The sequence below is a fragment of the Oryctolagus cuniculus genome, chromosome 9 (genome assembly GCF_964237555.1).
Source record: "Oryctolagus cuniculus chromosome 9, mOryCun1.1, whole genome shotgun sequence".
NCBI lineage: Eukaryota > Metazoa > Chordata > Mammalia > Lagomorpha > Leporidae > Oryctolagus > Oryctolagus cuniculus.
The window spans coordinates 128,939,322-128,956,738 of NC_091440.1; the positions used below are offsets into that span (position 1 = coordinate 128,939,322).

Sequence of the window (17,417 nt, forward strand, 5' to 3'; positions counted from 1 at the left end):
TACAGGGTTTCTCTGTCATGAATCTCAAGTCATTATATTCTCAGAGTGTCAGCTTTTTAAGCTAACCTCTCCCAACTGAGTCACAACTGCTATCTCTGCTTTAAATCCAGCAAATCTGCCAAATGCATTGTCACAAAACTCCTGTATTTGCCCCATTTCTCCCCTGCTGAGACATCTTGGTGACTCACGACCATCACTCTTTATCTTGCACAATAGGAGGTGAAGGAAGCTGGCCTATTAGGGCACACAAATGACTCAGTTTTAAGGGGCACCAAGGGTTAACCAAGCAAAGAGGGACGGGGGTTGGGAAAGAGGTGGGAATTCCAAGCAAGATAATGCACTTGTGTGTGGGGGATGGGGGAGTGGTGATATGGGTGACGCTTGAGAAGTTGCAGGCCTCGTGTCACCAAGGGCTTGGAATGCCAAGCTGAAGAAGGATTTTACTCCTTTAGATAACAGCAAGAAACCCATGGAATTTAAGCTGGAAAATGACACAGAGCTTCGAGAACGCTCACTCAAGTCACTACATGGAGAAAGGAATGGAGTGAGGCCAGGTTAAAGGAGGAAAGGTTATCTTCCAAACAGATTTTTTCCTCCTTGACACAAAGAATCGTATCTTACACCACCACTTCTAGTACAGTCCTACACCAGCACTTGACAAGGCGGTCGTGTTAATTCTGTATTTGAAATACCCTACGTACACAGATTCAGTGTGCAGGTCACCTCAGGCTGGCAGCTGCTCCGTGGAGCCAACATGTGAAGTGGGAAGTCTCAGCTCAGACTTCCGTCCTCACATGGTGTCTACTGTGCCTCTGTCCTGGGCAGATGGAGAGGCAGAAAAGCTGCTTACCCCAAACTTTCAACTTACTAGGAAAGCTGCCTCTGTTTCAGCCAGGTCGATCCTGCAGTTTGGATAAAACTCGTTCACTATCCTTCTTGTATCTGCAGGGCTTCTGTATTTATCTGTAGTATTTTGCTGGCCTAGAATTAGTTCATCTTACCTGGGAAGAAGAGTTCCTATTTGCTTTCACGCTTTGTTGAAAACAGATCACCAAGATCCAGTCATCCTCCGTGTGGATGTGAGACTGAGGATTCAGGGGACATCATCTATGAAGCTTTGAATGTGCAGTGCTTTCTCCTGCGCATTTCAGAAAGCCAGGGCTTGCTAAATTTTAATTAAATTGTTAAGCCAAAAGTTGATCACTGCAAGAATATGTGGGTTCTTTAAATGGTAATAGTGGGTTATGTTTTCAAACGCTCAAGGTTCCTTTATTCCCAAATATGCATTTTTTATCTAGGTCTACTGACTGAGCTCCCAAACTTGTCTTTAAGAACGTAACTGTATTTATGTCTATTATCAAGTCCTCATTAATAAATGGCATTACACAAAAGGCACACAATATTTCTATTATAAGAGGACCTTACAGTCTGTTTACTATTCTCAATCTGATGTCAGGGGAATGAGGTGGTTTGCTCTAATAGAAAGATTAAGTTTCCCCTAATTAATTGTTTATTCCCATTTGCATTGCTGTTTTTTATTGTTTGCTGACTTCCCAAAGAGGAGTATGATATTTATACATTCGTAGACATTCACAAAATAGCTAGAGTCCGACACTTCTCTCCAAATTGTAGAATTTAACACTCTTGAGAACCATAGGAGATGAAACCAAAGAACCTTCTTTTAGGCCACGTGAATCAAGTCTGACTCATAAGTGCCAGAGGCTTTGAAAACGTATTTCTTCTGGATTTTCCTTATGATCCCAGACAGGTAGCCACTAATGTACTAGTTCTCTCAGAAAAAAAAAACATCAAAAATTTTAATAATTTGTATTGAAAAGACCAGAAATTCAATTTCAGTGTAACACTGACACCACACCAATCTGGAGAGAAAATAATGTCAGTATGTATGGCCTTAATTTAACCCAGGAGAAAAAAACTTTTTAAGCTGACATCGAAAATCACACTTTAGAGAATGAGCGTGGTGAGCTGAGCCACAAATCCCGAGTGAATTTCTCTCGAGTGAGCCACTGACTGACTGTTCCCGTGGCACGGGAGCCACCAGCACAGGGCACAGCCCGCACACAGAGGGGCTCGCAGAAACAAGGTGGGGTGAACAGTCTTCTCTGGAAGCAACTTCCTGCGTCTTATCTGTGACTCGGGGGCTCTTTAGGGCTTCCTCTCACTCCACTGATTCGAAGCTTCCTCAACACAGCCTCACTCAAAACCTCACCCTCGAAGGGACCACGCGGTTTTCAAAAAGTTCACGGAGAACGTGTGTTATGACGCCATTCTGCATGGTTGTCAAGCGTGTCTTTCACCCAGAGAATCTTTCAGTGCCCCATGATACGTTCTCACCATTTCTTAGAGCTGCGGGGCTTATTTCTGGAAATCACCACTTTGTAACCATTCCATTTCATTTGATGATACACAAAGGCATGGCTAAGGCAAAAACAAAACCACACACTGGTTTTTCTGGACTTACTGTACTCATTGCTGGATGTGGAACACGGAGTGGCCCCTGGGCAGACAAGGAGGCATCTGAACTCCTTACCCTGAGGACAGCAGGGCCAGGGTCTGGCTCCACACTAGCTGAGTTCCCCTCCTTTGCTCTGTTCTGAATGAGGAGTGCCCTCGATCCCAGAATGGCTTCATACCTGGAATTCCTATTTGGCAAGCGGAGATCGTATAGAATCTGAACAGGAACTCCCCTCTCCAACACTCCCCCACCCACACCCTGTTATCACCTATGAACTGCCTTTTTTGCCACCCCAAGCCAATTTTCATTTCTCGCTCCAGAATTCAGTTCTCAAAGCCACTTCAACAGAGAAACCAGCTAAGTAAATGATATGCCTCAAGTTTTTAGGGTAGATTGAGGTAGTAAATGGCAGGCTGACATCTTTTACTGTGTGCTATGAAGCATTATATATGACAATTTAAAATATGGCTTTCTTTTTCCTGCTTAGGCACGTGGGGAAAACTGCACAGTGAGAAAAGGAGCAGTTTCCAGGCAAGTGGGAGACAGGCACTTAATTTCTCCCTTTGCTGATAGTTAACCATTTCTCCTCTGTGATTTTTAGAGGACTGAAAGAATTCACTACACTGCAGATCATCTCTCAGTGCTGCTGTGCCAGCGAGTTACGGCCAACTGTAAAATGTTTGGCAGTTGAAAATAACACCAAATGTCACCGAGTGACTTACAATGAACCCCCGGCCCCCAGGCTGCAGACATTAGAAAGAAGTCAGAAAAGGGTTTAAGACCCTTGCAAAGGACTTATCAACAAATCAGCCACATGTAGCTCATTGGGTTTCAGCAGATTATGTGCTGCCTGCAACTCACAGGTATGTCAACAATTCACAATTCTCCCGGGGCCCTGGCGCTAACGGCCCTTGATACCAGGGTCCTCTCTTCCCTGGATTTGTGTTGACACAGGATCCTTTCCAGGCCTGCATTGTTTCAACAATTGCTAGTCTGTTCCAACTTTAGAGACAGGATAGTACTACGGATATAATAAAAGCAACAGACACAACCATCACGAGCCCCTAGACCGTTCCAAAGAACTTTAATTAAATGATATATCCGAACCAGCCTTCGTAATTGCTGTATAGCATGTTCATGGTAAACTCCTTTGAAGCCGGTTTCCTGTCCAAGCCTCAGAAAGCAAAGGCTTCCAAGCACGTAGGTGTTTGCTGCCTTATCTCTCCGCCTGGTGTGCACTTCTGTGTAGGCTGCTGAGTGTACTGCAGCTCGCTGGGAAGCTGCTGTTGTAATCAAAATATTTCAAATGCTTTGTTCCTTAGTTGAGAAGTCATTCAAGTAGTTAGCCTAAGCATTAGAGCAGAAGCCCGGAGACCCTGCCCTTTGTTCTATCACTATCAACACGGTGACCGTGAAATATTCATGGTGTCCCTTGGGGAAGGCTCCTTCTCCAGCCCCTCCTCCGTCCAATCCTACTGAAGTTTTGAGATCTAAATGCCCAGTCCTTCCATGTGGCTTCCCAGAATCCCCATCAGCCAGAAGTAACTTATTCTTCCCAGCTCCGTAATGAGGAGCTGTTCTTTTGGGCTGCTTATTCTTTTCTGTTTGGTGATGGATTTTTCTAGAGGGAGGCTTCCTTCTGGCAGCTGTCAACTTCTTGCTTCAAGCAAGCAGACTGTGTGTTTAATGCAGCACCTAGGCTGTGCCCCGCACAGAGAACAGACTGACTGGCTAGTTGCTGAAACGGTTGATACATTGCACTGTAGAGAGGATAGGTGGTCTGTGGGGCTGGGACTACACTTCTAACACATTTTGACAAATACTTCCTATGTGAAGTGAATCTTCACCTGTATCTCCTGTAGCTGTTTTTTGAGGATATAATGAAACGCAAACACATAATTCTTGGAGACACAGCAGAGATCCAGCAATACTCGATTTCCTTCTGTTCCTGGCTCCATTCCCCTGCTAACTGAATAGCTGATGTCCAGCTGCTCTTGCTAGCTGGCCATTCTCAGAGGACAGTAGGAGAATCTACTATATGCACTGTGTGTCTTCTAAGCTGTTCTGGTGCCCAGGCTGGCTTGACAGATACAGTAACTCCATTGGTCACAGGTGTATGAAATCCCACTTGTATTTTAAAAAAGAAAATCACAAAATGTAATGATCTAAGTGACCAGCAGTTTAAAAGTTCAGGTTTGGGAGTTTAAAATACCAGCTCTGCCACTCACTATCTGTGGTAACTCGCGTATTACTTAACCGCTTAGTCTCCTCGTCTGTGAATAGGAATTAAAATACCTAGCTCAGGGCTGGCGGGTAGCATAGTGGGTAAAGCCACCCCCTGCAAAGCCGGCATCCCATGAATGACAGTTTGTGTCCCAATTGCTCCACTTCCAATGTAGCTCCCTGCTAACGTGCCTGGGAAAGCAGTGGAACGTGGCCCAAGTGCTTGGGCCCCTGCCAGCCATGTGGGAGACCTAGAAGAAGCTCTGGGATTCAGTGTGGCTCAGCCAGGGTCATTGTGGCTATCTGGGAGTGAACCAGCAGATGGAAAAGCTCTCTCTCTCCTCCAAACTTTCAAGTAAATAAATAAATCTTTTTTTTTTTTTTTTTTTTTTTTGACAGGCAGAGTGGACAGTGAGAGAGAGAGACAGAGAGAGAAAGGTCTTCCTTTGCCGTTGGTTCACCCTCCAATGGCCGCCGCTGCAGCCGGCGCACCGCGCTGATCCGATGGCAGGAGCCAGGATCCAGGTGCTTTTCCTGGTCTCCCATGGGGTGCAGGGCCCAAGCACCTGGGCCATCCTCCACTGCACTCCCTGGCCATAGCAGAGAGCTGGCCTGGAAGAGGGGCAACCGGGACAGAATCCGGCGCCCTGACCGGGACTAGAACCCGGTGTGCCGGCGCCGCAAGGTGGAGGATTAGCCTATTGAGCCACGGCGCCGGCTATAAATAAATCTTAAAAAGAAAAATACCTAGCTCACAAGTGTCTGTCTGTGTTTTCAGTACAAACAATATCATGAAAGGAATCTACAACGCCCAGTTCTTGGCACAGAGTAGGCACACATATGAACATTAAGCATTCTCTCTTTACCTTCAGGTCTCTGGACACTGCCTGCCCTCCTACAGGCGCAAACTGAAAACAGGACAGCGTCTTGGACTCTCCGCTGGCTGTCATCTGTGCTCTGGGCTGTGGACATTTTCATTTTTTCTTAAGAGTTCCTTCCACACTCGGCGCCTAGTTCAGGGTTCCCTTCCTTCTCTCCCCTTCTGCTTGTGGCAAACCCGCAGAAGAAGAGAGAAGCAACCCAGTCCTCAACTAAAAGGGGAGTTACTGAGTCGCTGGGGCAGCCACTGCAGAGGGGACAAGCGGGCAGGACCTGGTGCCTCATCTTCACAACGGCTTTGCTCTGGAAGCCTTCACAGTGTGTGTGTGTGTGCTCGTGTGTAAACCCTCGCACCTCGGGCGAGGCTTTTCAGAGACGCCCGCCTTGCACCCATGCCTGCAGATGGGGCGTGGTGGAGGAGGGGCAGCCCGCGCTCTGGAGCCGGGCGCAGCTGGGTGGACCGCCGGCAGCGGCCAGCAGGGCCAAAGTCCCCTGCCTCTGCCCGCTCGCCGTCGTCCTCCTCCCCCCGCTGCCCGGCCCCAAGCCTCCACGGCGCTGGGTCCACTCCCTAGATCAACCACCGCCGCGGCTCAATTTACAAGTTACAGGAGCGCGACGGCTTTCAGGTTTTCTTTAAAATGTATATAGAGATGCAATTACCGATATCGTGGAGTCTTAAGAGATCTCATAACCGCCAAGGGGACTTCCTCCCAGAGAGACAATCACGCACAGCCAAATTCTGCACAGAACTGCAAAGTGTTCACGGACCCCTCCCGCGCCTCCGGGCCGGGGGCCCCGCACCAGCGGGGCTGGGCGGGCGGGGGACAAGCCCCGGAGGGGGGAAGTCCTGGACACAGACGCGTGTGCACTGAACATGCACACGCGCACGACACACCGCCGCGGAAAAGGCCACGGAGCCGCGGCTTCGCCCCGCAGGTGCGGCCGGCCACACAAAGGGGCGGCGAGCAACAGGTGGGCAGTGCGCCGGGTCCCGCACCCCCGGGAAGCGGCGAGGCGGGCGCCGCAGGGCCCTGCGGGGCTGCACTCACCGTTGGCCACGAAGCTCCGGCCCTTCCGGGCCAGGGTCTGCTGCACCTGTTCCTGGATCCGCAGGCTCTTGGCCGCCTGGCCGCTGCGGCCGCTGCTGCCCGCCAGCTTCAGCTTCGCCTCAGAAGGCAGGGCCAGGCTGGAGCTGTCCAGTTGTCCCAGGATCTGCTGGCCCAGGACCGTGCGGATGTAGCCGCAGTCGGCCGGGGTGCCGGGCGCTGCCATGGGGCCGGTAGGGACGACCGCCGCCGCCGCCGCTCGCCTGCCGCGGAACCTGCGGGAGAGGAGCCGCAGCCGAGCCGGGGGCGCCGCCACAAGCCCCGCCCACGGCCCCGCCCACGGCCCCGCCCCCGCGCCCGGGAGAGGCCGGGGCCCCGGGGGAGCGCGGCCACCGCGGAGGGGGCGCGGCTGCGGCCGGGCACGCGCACTCGCGCGGGCCGGGCGTGGGCGCCTGGCGGCTGCGCGCCCCCGGCAGGCGGTGGGAGCGCGCGGCCCGCCGGGGTCGCGCACGTCGTCGGGATCGCCGGGCTCGGTGGCCGTGGCCGCGCCCCGCCCTCGGGGAGGCTGCGGCGCCCGCGCGGCGGAGGGAGAGGCCGGCCTGCGGGCAGGTGCGCCCGGCGGCGCCGCCTGTGAGCCTGCCGCGAGGCCCGCCTCGGGACGCCCGGGTCCGTGAGGCTCCGTGAGAGCCGCTCCAGGGACTCTGGGTTTTCCCGGACCTGCGGGTGAGAAGGGGCGACCGCAGGCAGGCCGTGGGAAGTGCAAGGCTTTTTTCTTTTTTTTTTTTTTTGAAGTTTTTTTCCTCAGTCCAACTTCAGGACTGTGTACTTTTTGCGCAGATGCCTTCCCAGAAGCATATGTTCGTGCTCACGGAGAGCTTCTGTTTTCCCTTGCAGATTCACAGAGTGTACCAGTACAGTCCCGCTCGCCCCCGCGGACGGGCTCCGGGAGGCGCCCGGCGCGGCGGGGGTCCCCGGCGCCCGCGACCCCCGCGAGGGCCGCCCCGGAACCGCACTCCGGCTGGTGAGGGTTCCCGCGCGGCTGACGGCAGCCCAGGGTCCTTGGCCCTCCGGGGTGCGGCCTAAGCCAGCCGTGCCCACTGCCCTCGTTGGGCACCCTGGCAGTCCAGCAGGGTCGTCTCCCCGGGCCTCGCTTGGGTCCGTGTGCTCACACTCCCCCGTGGCCCCACGTCACGCAGTTGCTGTGAACCCCCCTCCCCGGGCTTGCTCCGCCCCTCCCCCCCCCCCCCCGTCGTGTTACTCCAGCCCGCCGCCCTTAATGCACAGGTGTGTGGGTGACTGTCCTCGGCACCCTTTCCACGCAGGCCACGTGGCCGAGGCGTGTGGAAGGCCGTGCTTAAGCGGGAGTCGTGGGCAGGGGCTTGGAAGCCATCCTTCCGCCCCCCCTCCCCCGCAGGACCTGTCTTTAGGTAAATTACACCTTGCGTGAAGCCCGGTAATGGGGCCAGATGCAAGCACCCAACGCTGAGGCTGAGATTTAATAGACAACCGCGGGGTGAACTGGAAGTCAGGTGACGACAGAGTTCCAGCCACGAGCTCTGTTCCCGGGCCCTGCTTTCTCTCCCCTCTGCTGCTTCGAAAGGTGCTGTCAGGATCTGCCCCTACAGGGACATCCCGTGTGTGTGTGTGTGTGTGTGTGCATTGCACATTACAAACTGTTCGTCTTTTATTTGAAAAGGCACAGATAATGAGAGATCCTCCATTTGCTGGTTCCTTCCTAGCAATAGCCAGGGCTGGATCAGGCCAAAGCCAGGAGCTCCTTCCGGGTCTCCTGAGTGGGTGGCAGGGGACTCAGTATTGAGATACCACTTGTTTCTTCCCAGGGTGTGCACTAGTGGGAAGCTGGACCAGAAGCGGAGGTGGAGACAGGACTCGATTGCAGGTATGCCGACATGGAATGCAAGTGTCCCCAACAGCCACTTCACCTGCAATACCATTCCACAACGCCCGCCCCATCATGCACTGTGTTTTGTGCCTGGAGAGCTTTGACTAGAAAGATCAGCTCTGCCTCCATCCAGATCTGTTTTCCCTGGCAGATTCACATTTTTCTCATTTATTTTAATAAGCCAAGCTTCACTTATTATTTTCCTCTCAAATTAATCTTTGAAGTGCGATGTTATCATTATCCTGGTAGGTAGCTGCCGGTAACTGAGCACTTACAAATCTTGTTATTGGGTAGCTGTGTGATCTCACAGGAGGATGGTGATTAAAAGCACAGCTTGTGAGTGAGGAAGATCTGGGTTCGAACCATAGCTTACCCTTTAAAGAGTACGTAGAAATGCAAACAAACCTCTTTATTTTTCTAGCTCAATTCTCTTATCTTTAAAAGGCAAGCGATAGGGCCGGCGCCGCGGCTCACTAGGCTAATCCTCCACCTAGCAGCGCCAGCACAGCGGGTTCTAGTCCCGGTCGGGGCGCCGGATTCTGTCCCGGTTGCTCCTCTTCCAGGCCAGCTCTCTGCTGTGGCCAGGGAGTGCAGTGGAGGATGGCCCAGGTGCTTGTGCCCTGTACCCATATGGGAGACCAGGAGAAGTACCTGCCTCCTGGCTTCGGATGAGCACGGTGAGCTGGCCACGGTGGCCATTGGAGGGTGAACCAATGGCAAAGGAAGACCTTTCTCTCTGTCTCTCTCTCTCACTGTCCACTCCGCCTGTCAAAAAAAAAAAGAAAAAAAAAAGGCAAGCGATAAAAGTATCTTACCTGTAGTGTGACTATGAGGACTAAAAAGATAGTAGCACATAGGAAACTTCACCATCCCCCCAAGGCTCAGTTTTGGACCCCCTCACTTCCTGCTCATGTCAACATATTTAAATGAGACTCTCTCACAATCTGTGCCATCTCCGTTCTCTGCTTAATTTTTCTCAATCACACAGGCTTTAAGTTTTACTTTATTCTTGATTGTTTCCCTACTGGAATATAAACTCCATGAAAGCAAGGATTTTATTTTTTCACTACTGTTTTTTAGGACCTAAAGTAGATACCCATTAGGTACAGAATGAATGAATGAATGAATGCCTTTTGTATGTAAGCAGTTAGTACATTCTGTCACGTATGATGAGTGCCCAACAACTGTTAGTCGTGATTACTTAGGCTTTCAGGTTCTTTGGGTGACGTGTTATATTTTTTGGAGTCACATAGATATTATGTATAGTAGGTCGTATACTACTTAGCTTTGTAATATTCTTTATAAATTAAAAAAGCTAAAGCCAGGTCACCTTTTAAATTTTTGAATGCTCACAGAATTAGTGTCCGATCCCATTGAAAATAGGATAAGCATAAACACTCCTTAAAAGGGTGCTTTTGGAGGTGTGCATACTACTGCACTAGCAGTAGTTTCGTGTAGTGTGAGGAATTGCGCGCACTCTGGCACTGTGCCCCATCCTGTCCATCGCTCGGGAAAACTGCTTACCCAACTTCCGGAACTGGGAGCAAGCCCTGAGGTAACTGTTGAAGGTAGCTGCTGGCTAGCACCCTGAAGCTTGGAAATGGAATGTTGTGGTTCCTTTTGTGCAGTTTGGCTGCTCTGCCTTTTAGTATTTGGGTTCAGTTTTGCAGACTTGTCCATTCATTTTGTTTATAGTTACCGGCAGAATCTGATAAAAGAAACAAACAAGGAATTCCGCAGGAATGCAGATGGGAATGTAAATAATAGATAACAATTATGAGGCTAAAGTTTCTTTTGCAGTGAATCTACCATAGGGACTCAGAAATTCTTTTAAAGTTTTAAACTTGGCTTTTTGTCTGATTTATACACAGTTGCCTTGAAACACTAATACCTTACTGTTTTCAAATCTAAAGTTAGAGTTTGCTCAAAGGAATCTTTTTTTATCATACATAAATTCCTATATGAAAAATTACAATATTTAAAAAAATTAGGAAGTTATTGGAGGACTACATATGTAGAAATATTTTAATGGATAATATTAATGAACATTAATGATACTGAAACTGTTAGGTACATATTAATAAAAATGCTCTAATACATTTTCATGAATGTCAGCTAGGATGAAATATTTCCTGCTACAATTTCTAGCCTATTAATAGCTATTGCTTTTAAATAATTATTTATAAACTAGCATAAGGGACCTGGCAGATAGAAAATTTTAAATAAACCTCAGAATTTATTTCCTCTTTTAGCAAATGACTGTGTTACCAAGGCAATCAGCAGTTGTGTGATTAGCTACATACAATGAAATTTGGATCAGGTCTAGAAAGGGAAGCTTTAGAAAACACATCGGAAAACCGTTCTTGGATGGGGACTTGGATCACAACGCAAGGAGGAAAGTGTTTACCTCTAACTCAAATGCTCATTTTGTCTGCGATGTTAGGTATACTGTGCATGTGCACATCTGATGCGTCTAAAAGACCCCAAATGGGAGGTGGGAGAAGAAGCCAGGGCGGCAGCCCCCAGAGCTAGTACTGAGCAATCTGCATTGTCATGGAAGCTTCAGACAGTCCCTCTGACCGTGACTCATGGGCGAGTTTGAGCATGGAACATCAGTTGAAACAATTACCCCAGGACAGAGGACCACAGCTGCTGCACCAATGGCTGGCAGATCTTTTCTACCCGTGGCCAGAGAAGCTGAAGGGAGGGAACAGTGTGGTGGAGTTTTGCCAGGCATTTGTGCTGTATTAGAGACCATGATCCACACTTTCTTGTCCCTGCCATAAGCCCAGCACCCGGCAGGTGCTTAATGAGAAGTGAGTATGGGTCCTGCACTGGTGATGCAGCCGGTTAAAGCCCTGGCCTGTAGTGCCGGCATCCTATAGGCGCCAGTTCAAGTCCCTGCTGCTCTACTTCCCATCCAGCTCTCTGCTATGGCCTGGGAAAGCAGTAGAAGATGGCCTAAGTCTTTGGGCACCTACACCTGCATGGGAGACCCAGAAAAATCTTGTGGCTCCTGGCTTCAGAACAGCTCCGCTTTGGCTGTTGTGGTCATTTGGGGAGTGAACCACAGGATGGAGGATCTCTCTCTGGCTCTCGCTCTCTCTCTCTTCCCCTCCCTACTGGCTCTACCTCTCTCTGAAACTCTTTCAAATAAATAAAAATAAATCTTTAAAAAGTAAATAAATAGTGAGTGGCCTGTAATGTCTTACCTATAGGTATGTTGGTTAATTAGGGGCCTGAGTGGGTCCAGGTACATGCAAGCAAAAGGAATGATCCAGAAGGAGGAAACATGGGCTGAAGCAAAATGCCAAAGTGATTCTGTTACCTCTGGGAGCACAGTGTGTAGTGATTTCTCAGCTATGACATTGTCAGAGAAGCTCCCTAAGATTGAGTTTTATTTCTTTGTTTAAAGATTTTATTTTATTTATATGAAAGACAGAGTACAGAGAAACTTAGGGACAGAGAGGGAGAAATCTTCCATTCCCTGGTTCACTCCCATAAATGGCCACAATGGCCGCAGCTGAGCCAATCCAAAGCCAGGAGCTGGGAGCTTCCAGGTACAGGGACTCGAGGACCTGGACTGTTCTCCACTGCTTTCCCAGGTGCATTAGCAGGGTCTTATATGGGATGCTGGTGCTGCAGGCCAGGGCCTTACTTAACCTGTTGGACCGCAGCATTGGCCCCTAGTTTGAGTTTTATAACCTTGCAGGAAATCTAGCACCTCAGTGTATGCATTGTTTGATAATTATTGTACTTTTTGGGCTAGTGTTGTGGCATAGTGGATTAAGCCTCCGCAAATGCAGGCATCCCATATGAGTGCTGGTTCCAGTACCGGCTGCTCCACTTCCAATCTAGTTCCCTGCTAATGTGCCTGAGAAAGCAGCAAAAGATGGTCCAAGTCCTTGAGCTGCTGCCACCCACGAGGAAGACTGGAATGGAGTTCCTGGTTCTTGGATTTGGCCTGCCATTGTGGCCATTGAGGACTGTTTCTCTTCCTCTCTGGTACTCTGTCTTTGAAATACATAAATAAGTCTTTAAAAAAATCATTGTTTTAATTTTTTGAATTGTTTAGAAATTGAATGTAAGATTAATGATGTACCTGTAAGTGTATAGTCATTCACAAATAATTTGCTTTTTAAATTTATCTACTTTTTTCTCTACTATTTCCTCAAAATTCTAAAAACTTCTATATTATATTTCATATGTGGAAAACATTGCCAATCAACTGGCTCAGATTTTAAACCTATTCACACTCCTCCTTCCCCTGTTTTTCTCTCCCACAATTTAAAACATCACCAAAGAGTGGTAGAGTGATTTCCTCCCTAGCGGTAGAGACAAAGGGACAGTACCTTCCACGGGAGAACCACTAAGCTGATTAGAAGGGGTATGGATGCAGGGATGGAAGGAGACATTGTGGTCATCTTGGCAAACCACTGAACACCCTTGGTGCTCAGTAAAAGGACAGGTATGGTTATTCGGAACTGGCACATCTCTCAGGAACTCGCAAGATTATAACTTCCTTTTGATGGCTGAAGGAACTAAGACAAAGTACGGAGTTATGACTTAGCCATGATTAGACACACTCCTGGTCCCAGCTGAGCTCTCTACCTGCTGTATCCATGGAGCTCCAGCTGGGGCACCTTGAGGTGCCTGGACATTTTGCTGGATGTGACGCAGTCTCTGCCAGCTCTGTTGCCTCAGCAGTGGGTGGAGTTCCAGCTCCTTCACCGTGAAGTCAGTGAAGTCAGTGAAGTCACCGGTGCTTGCGCTGCAGTCATCCTGCATTTTATTCAGAATATGCTCACTAAGGCCGGCGCCGCGGCTCACTAGGCTAATCCTCCGCCTAGCGGCGCCGGCACACCGGGTTCTAGTCCCGGTTGGGACGCCAGATTCTGTCCCGGTTGCCCCTCTTCCAGGCCAGCTCTCTGCTGTGGCCAGGGAGTGCAGTGGAGGATGGCCCAGGTGCTTGGGCCCTGCACCCCATGGGAGACCAGGAGAAGCACCTGGCTCCTGCCATCGGATCAGCGCGGTGCACCGGCCGTGGTGCGTGGGCCACAGCGGCCATTGGAGGGTGAACCAACGGCAAAGGAAGACCTTTCTCTCTGTCTCTGTCTCTCTCACTGTCCACTCTGCCTGTCAAAAAAATAAATAAATAAATAAAAATAAAAAAGAATATGCTCATTAATATTGACGAATATTAATAAAGTACACAAGTGAAGCTCAAAAGGGATTTGTAGAAAATGTACTTGCTGTTTATAAGAAAAATTACCTAAAATCTTTACAATAGTAAAAAGTAGGCTATTTCCTTGAAATATAATTGTTATATTCCAGGAGATTATTAATGTAACCACATTATTTTATATTTTATATTATCCCGTTACATTCTGTTCTCTTATTAGGTTTTCAGCATGGACCCTAATTTAAAAATTGACAATGGTGTGGGCTTTTTGTCTAGTTATTAAGATGCCACTTGGGATGCTCGCATCCGGTATCAGAGTGCCAAGGTTAGAATCCTACCTCCGCTTCTTGTTCCAGCTCAAGTGGTTGGGTTCCTGCCACCTACTAGGAAAACCTGGATTGAGTTCTGGGTTCCAGGCTTTGGCCTGAGGCAACTCTGGCTGTTGGAGGCATTTAGGGAGTGAACCAGTGGGTGGGTGAGTCTCTCTCTCTCTCTCTCTCTCTTTTTCCCTTTCTCCTCCTCTAAAATAAATAATTGTTTGGGCGAGGTTCAGGGATTGGAGTGCCCTTCCTTATTTCTGATGAAATATATTCCTCTTCCAGGAATGTGCCTTCCATAAATCTTCATGGGATTGACTTCTTCCTGTCATTCAGATTTGTTTAAATAACTCTTAGAAACAAGTATTTATGCAAACAACAATCATTTCTTGTTCACCAAGTTATCTCTGGTGATTAAAATCCATCCATATGTACACAATAAGATCATATTATTTATTAAATAGATAGCAGAAGCATTTTAATTTTAGTTCTTTTTAAAAAATATAGTTTAGATGTGTGTATAAACCTGTTTTGTATTTTTCTGACAGATGGTACCTAATGAAAGATGAGATTCTGATACTTATATCATTATCATTATCATTATTTTACTTAATGCTGTGAGTAACTGTGTTAAGTGAAGGTAAGGTTGAGCAATCCCCTGTTTTCACAATTTCTTTTGATCCTGGAACCTGCCTCTCAGAGCTTTATTGCTGGTCCTGGCACATCTCCCAGAGCCACCCCCTTCTGGTTAGGGCTTCTTTGGCAATCCTCTGAAGGGCAAAGACCTTTTGGGAAGCTCTGGATTTTCCTGGTTTCAGGGGCAGGTCTAGACAGAACGGGCACTTCTGACTCCCCGAGGTCACTTGTTTTATCTTCACAATCCATTCTTTCCCAGAGACTGAAATTCCCCCGTGTTTCCCCTCGATTTAGAATCAAATTTAGACTCTGTTCTAAAGTTTCCGTTCTTTTTAAGCTTAAAATGTGTGATCTCAGGTATCAGGAAACTTTGAAGAGAAATCTGTGGCCATAGAACCCAAGTCAAATGAGATTCCTGGTGGCTGCCTTGGTCAATGCCCGAGAGGCCATGAAGAAGAAAGTGCTAAGATCCCAGCTACCTCTATGAACCTGGTTCACAGAATGTGCCGGGGGTTGGATGAGCCAGGCCAATATTTCAGACTTTTGAGCCATGAGTAACACAGCAATTATTGACACAATAAACCAAATTTCAAAGCTATTATCAGGGAAGGACTTGAATGAGGAAATAGCTGGTGAACTCTCCATTGCGGAAGGGATCAAGGCAGTGCTAATTACCCTGGAATTCCAAGATCTTCCTCCTCAGCTCCACCTGGGAGCTGGCCTTATCTCACCACGTGGGACTCCTGTGTGCAAACACGCAGAAGCACCCAGGCCAGAAATTCTCCTCACCGCCTAAGTGGTGGGGGTTCGTCTCCTCTGGTTTCCAGCTTATTCCTACTCCTCCTCTGAGTCTACTCCATGCTTCCTGTCCACCGCTGGAATCCTCAGGACCCTCTGTTTGCGCCCTCTGTGAATCTAATACTAACAGTTTTAAAGAGTTCAACCTGGTGTCCAGAATACAAATGCCTGCTTTATGTTTAGTTGTTAACAAAGATTTAGTTGTTTGAAAGGCAGAGTGACAGAGAGAGAGGGAGAGAGATCTCCCATATGTTAGTTCAACAAGCAGGGCTGGATCAGGCTGAAACCAGGAGCCAGTGAAGTGAGAGAAATGGGGTCTAATTTTTACTTCCAGTCCTTGCCTTCTATTTAGAGAAGCATTCTACGTACAGGCACATATGTGGTACACAAACTGATAAAGTTTATTTAAAAGATGAGAAAGCAAACACACACACACATGGGCATAGATGAAGAGTGGACTGAGAAGTAGAGACAGAAGGCACATTAACATCTCCTGTTGGTCTGCGAAGAAAGAAGGGCCCTTTCCCCATTACTGGCCTCTTTTTTTAAAGTCAGAATGGGTGTGGCTATTGTCATGGCTCCTCCCCTCCCAGGTAAAGGAAGCATACAGGGAAGAGGGCAGTTCTGATCAGCGAGCATGAGGCCAGGGCTTGTGGCTTACATGCAGCTGCAGCTCAGCATATCTATCTATCTACTTGCCTAACCCACATCACCAGGAACTCTGTCCTTGGTCTCCCATTTGGGTGGCAGGGGCCCAAGTACTTGTGCCATCATCCTCTGCCTTCCCAGGTGTATTAGCAGGAAGCTGTATAGGAAACAGAGGAACTGGGACTTGAACCCATGCTCTGATATGGGATGCAGGTCTCCCAAGTGGCAGCTTAACACTAGCCCTTGTTTTATGTTTACTTGTACATATGAGATATTGAAATAAAAACCATGGGACTGAAAATGAGTGATAAATACATGACACATAAATAAACATACAAGTAGCATATTGGTGTAAGGTATAGACCCCATGGGGCCGGTGCTGTGGCGCAGCGGGTTAACGCACTGGCCTGCAGTGCTGGCATCCTATAAGGGCGCTGGTTTGAAACCCGGCTGCTTCGCTTCCGATCCAGCTCTCTGCTATGGCATGGGAAAGCAGTAGAAGATGGCCCAAGTCCTTGGACCCCTGCACCCATGTGGGAGACCCGGAGGAAGCTCCTGGCTCCTGGCTTCGGATCGATGCAGATTCGGCCGTTGAGGCCATTTGGGGAGTGAACCATCAGATGGAAGACCTCGCTCTTTCTGCCTCTCCTCTCTCTATGTAACTCTGACTTTCAAATAAATAAATAAATCTTTAAAAAAAAAAAAAAAGCATAGACCCTAGAGTTAGATAAACCTGAATTATTCTCCTTACTCTGCCTCTTAACACTTGTTAACCCTTGATTATGTTATTACACTTCTCTAAACCTTAGATACCTGACTTGAAGATGAGGGTAATAAATAGAACATATTTAATAGGGTTACTGTGACAAGGGAAATAACAGATGTAACAATTATTTATAAATCATGAAGTACTAAGTGAATGCTAAATATTAACTTGTATGTTTGAGAATTTTTAAATGTGTGCAGTAAAGTAGGATTATGTTAGTTTTTTGAAAGTTGGTACTTTATTTATTTTATTATTTATTTATTTTGAAAGTTAGAATTACACACACACACACAGAGGTATCTCTTCCATCTTCTGGTTCATTCCCCAGGTGGCTGCAGTGACCAGGATAGCACTGGGCTGGGCAGAAGCCAGGAACCACTTCTAGGTCTCCCACATGGATGGCAGGGGCCAAAAAACTTAGAATATCTTTTCCTGCTCTTCCCAGGCCATTAGCAGAGAGCTGGATCAAACGTGGAGCAGCCAGCATGTGAATTAGCACCCATACGGGATGCCACTGCACAGCTCCTGCCCCTAGTTCTTATC

The 17,417-nt window shown here is 48.3% G+C and overlaps 1 protein-coding gene and 1 long non-coding RNA gene across 5 annotated transcripts in view; one reads left to right on the top strand and one right to left on the bottom strand.

Moving 5' to 3' along the window:
* PKP2 (plakophilin 2) overlaps nucleotides 1-6,939 on the bottom strand; it is a 107,014-nt gene extending 100,075 nt beyond the window's left edge. The window contains exon 1 of one of the 2 annotated variants that reach the window (XM_051850923.2): nucleotides 6,628-6,939. In XM_051850923.2, the coding sequence (XP_051706883.1) occupies nucleotides 6,628-6,850 (223 nt within the window). In that variant the 5' untranslated portion in view covers nucleotides 6,851-6,939. The remainder of the gene's footprint in view (nucleotides 1-6,627) is intronic. The other variant, XM_051850924.2, reaches the window with a different exon arrangement.
* Nucleotides 6,940-7,152: 213 nt separating this feature from the next.
* Nucleotides 7,153-17,417, top strand: part of LOC103348950 (uncharacterized) — a 77,903-nt gene continuing 67,638 nt past the window's right edge. For all 3 annotated transcript variants that reach the window (XR_011379072.1, XR_011379070.1, XR_011379071.1), the window contains exons 1-2: nucleotides 7,153-7,347; nucleotides 8,466-8,524. This is a non-coding gene — a long non-coding RNA (uncharacterized lncRNA). The remainder of the gene's footprint in view (nucleotides 7,348-8,465; nucleotides 8,525-17,417) is intronic.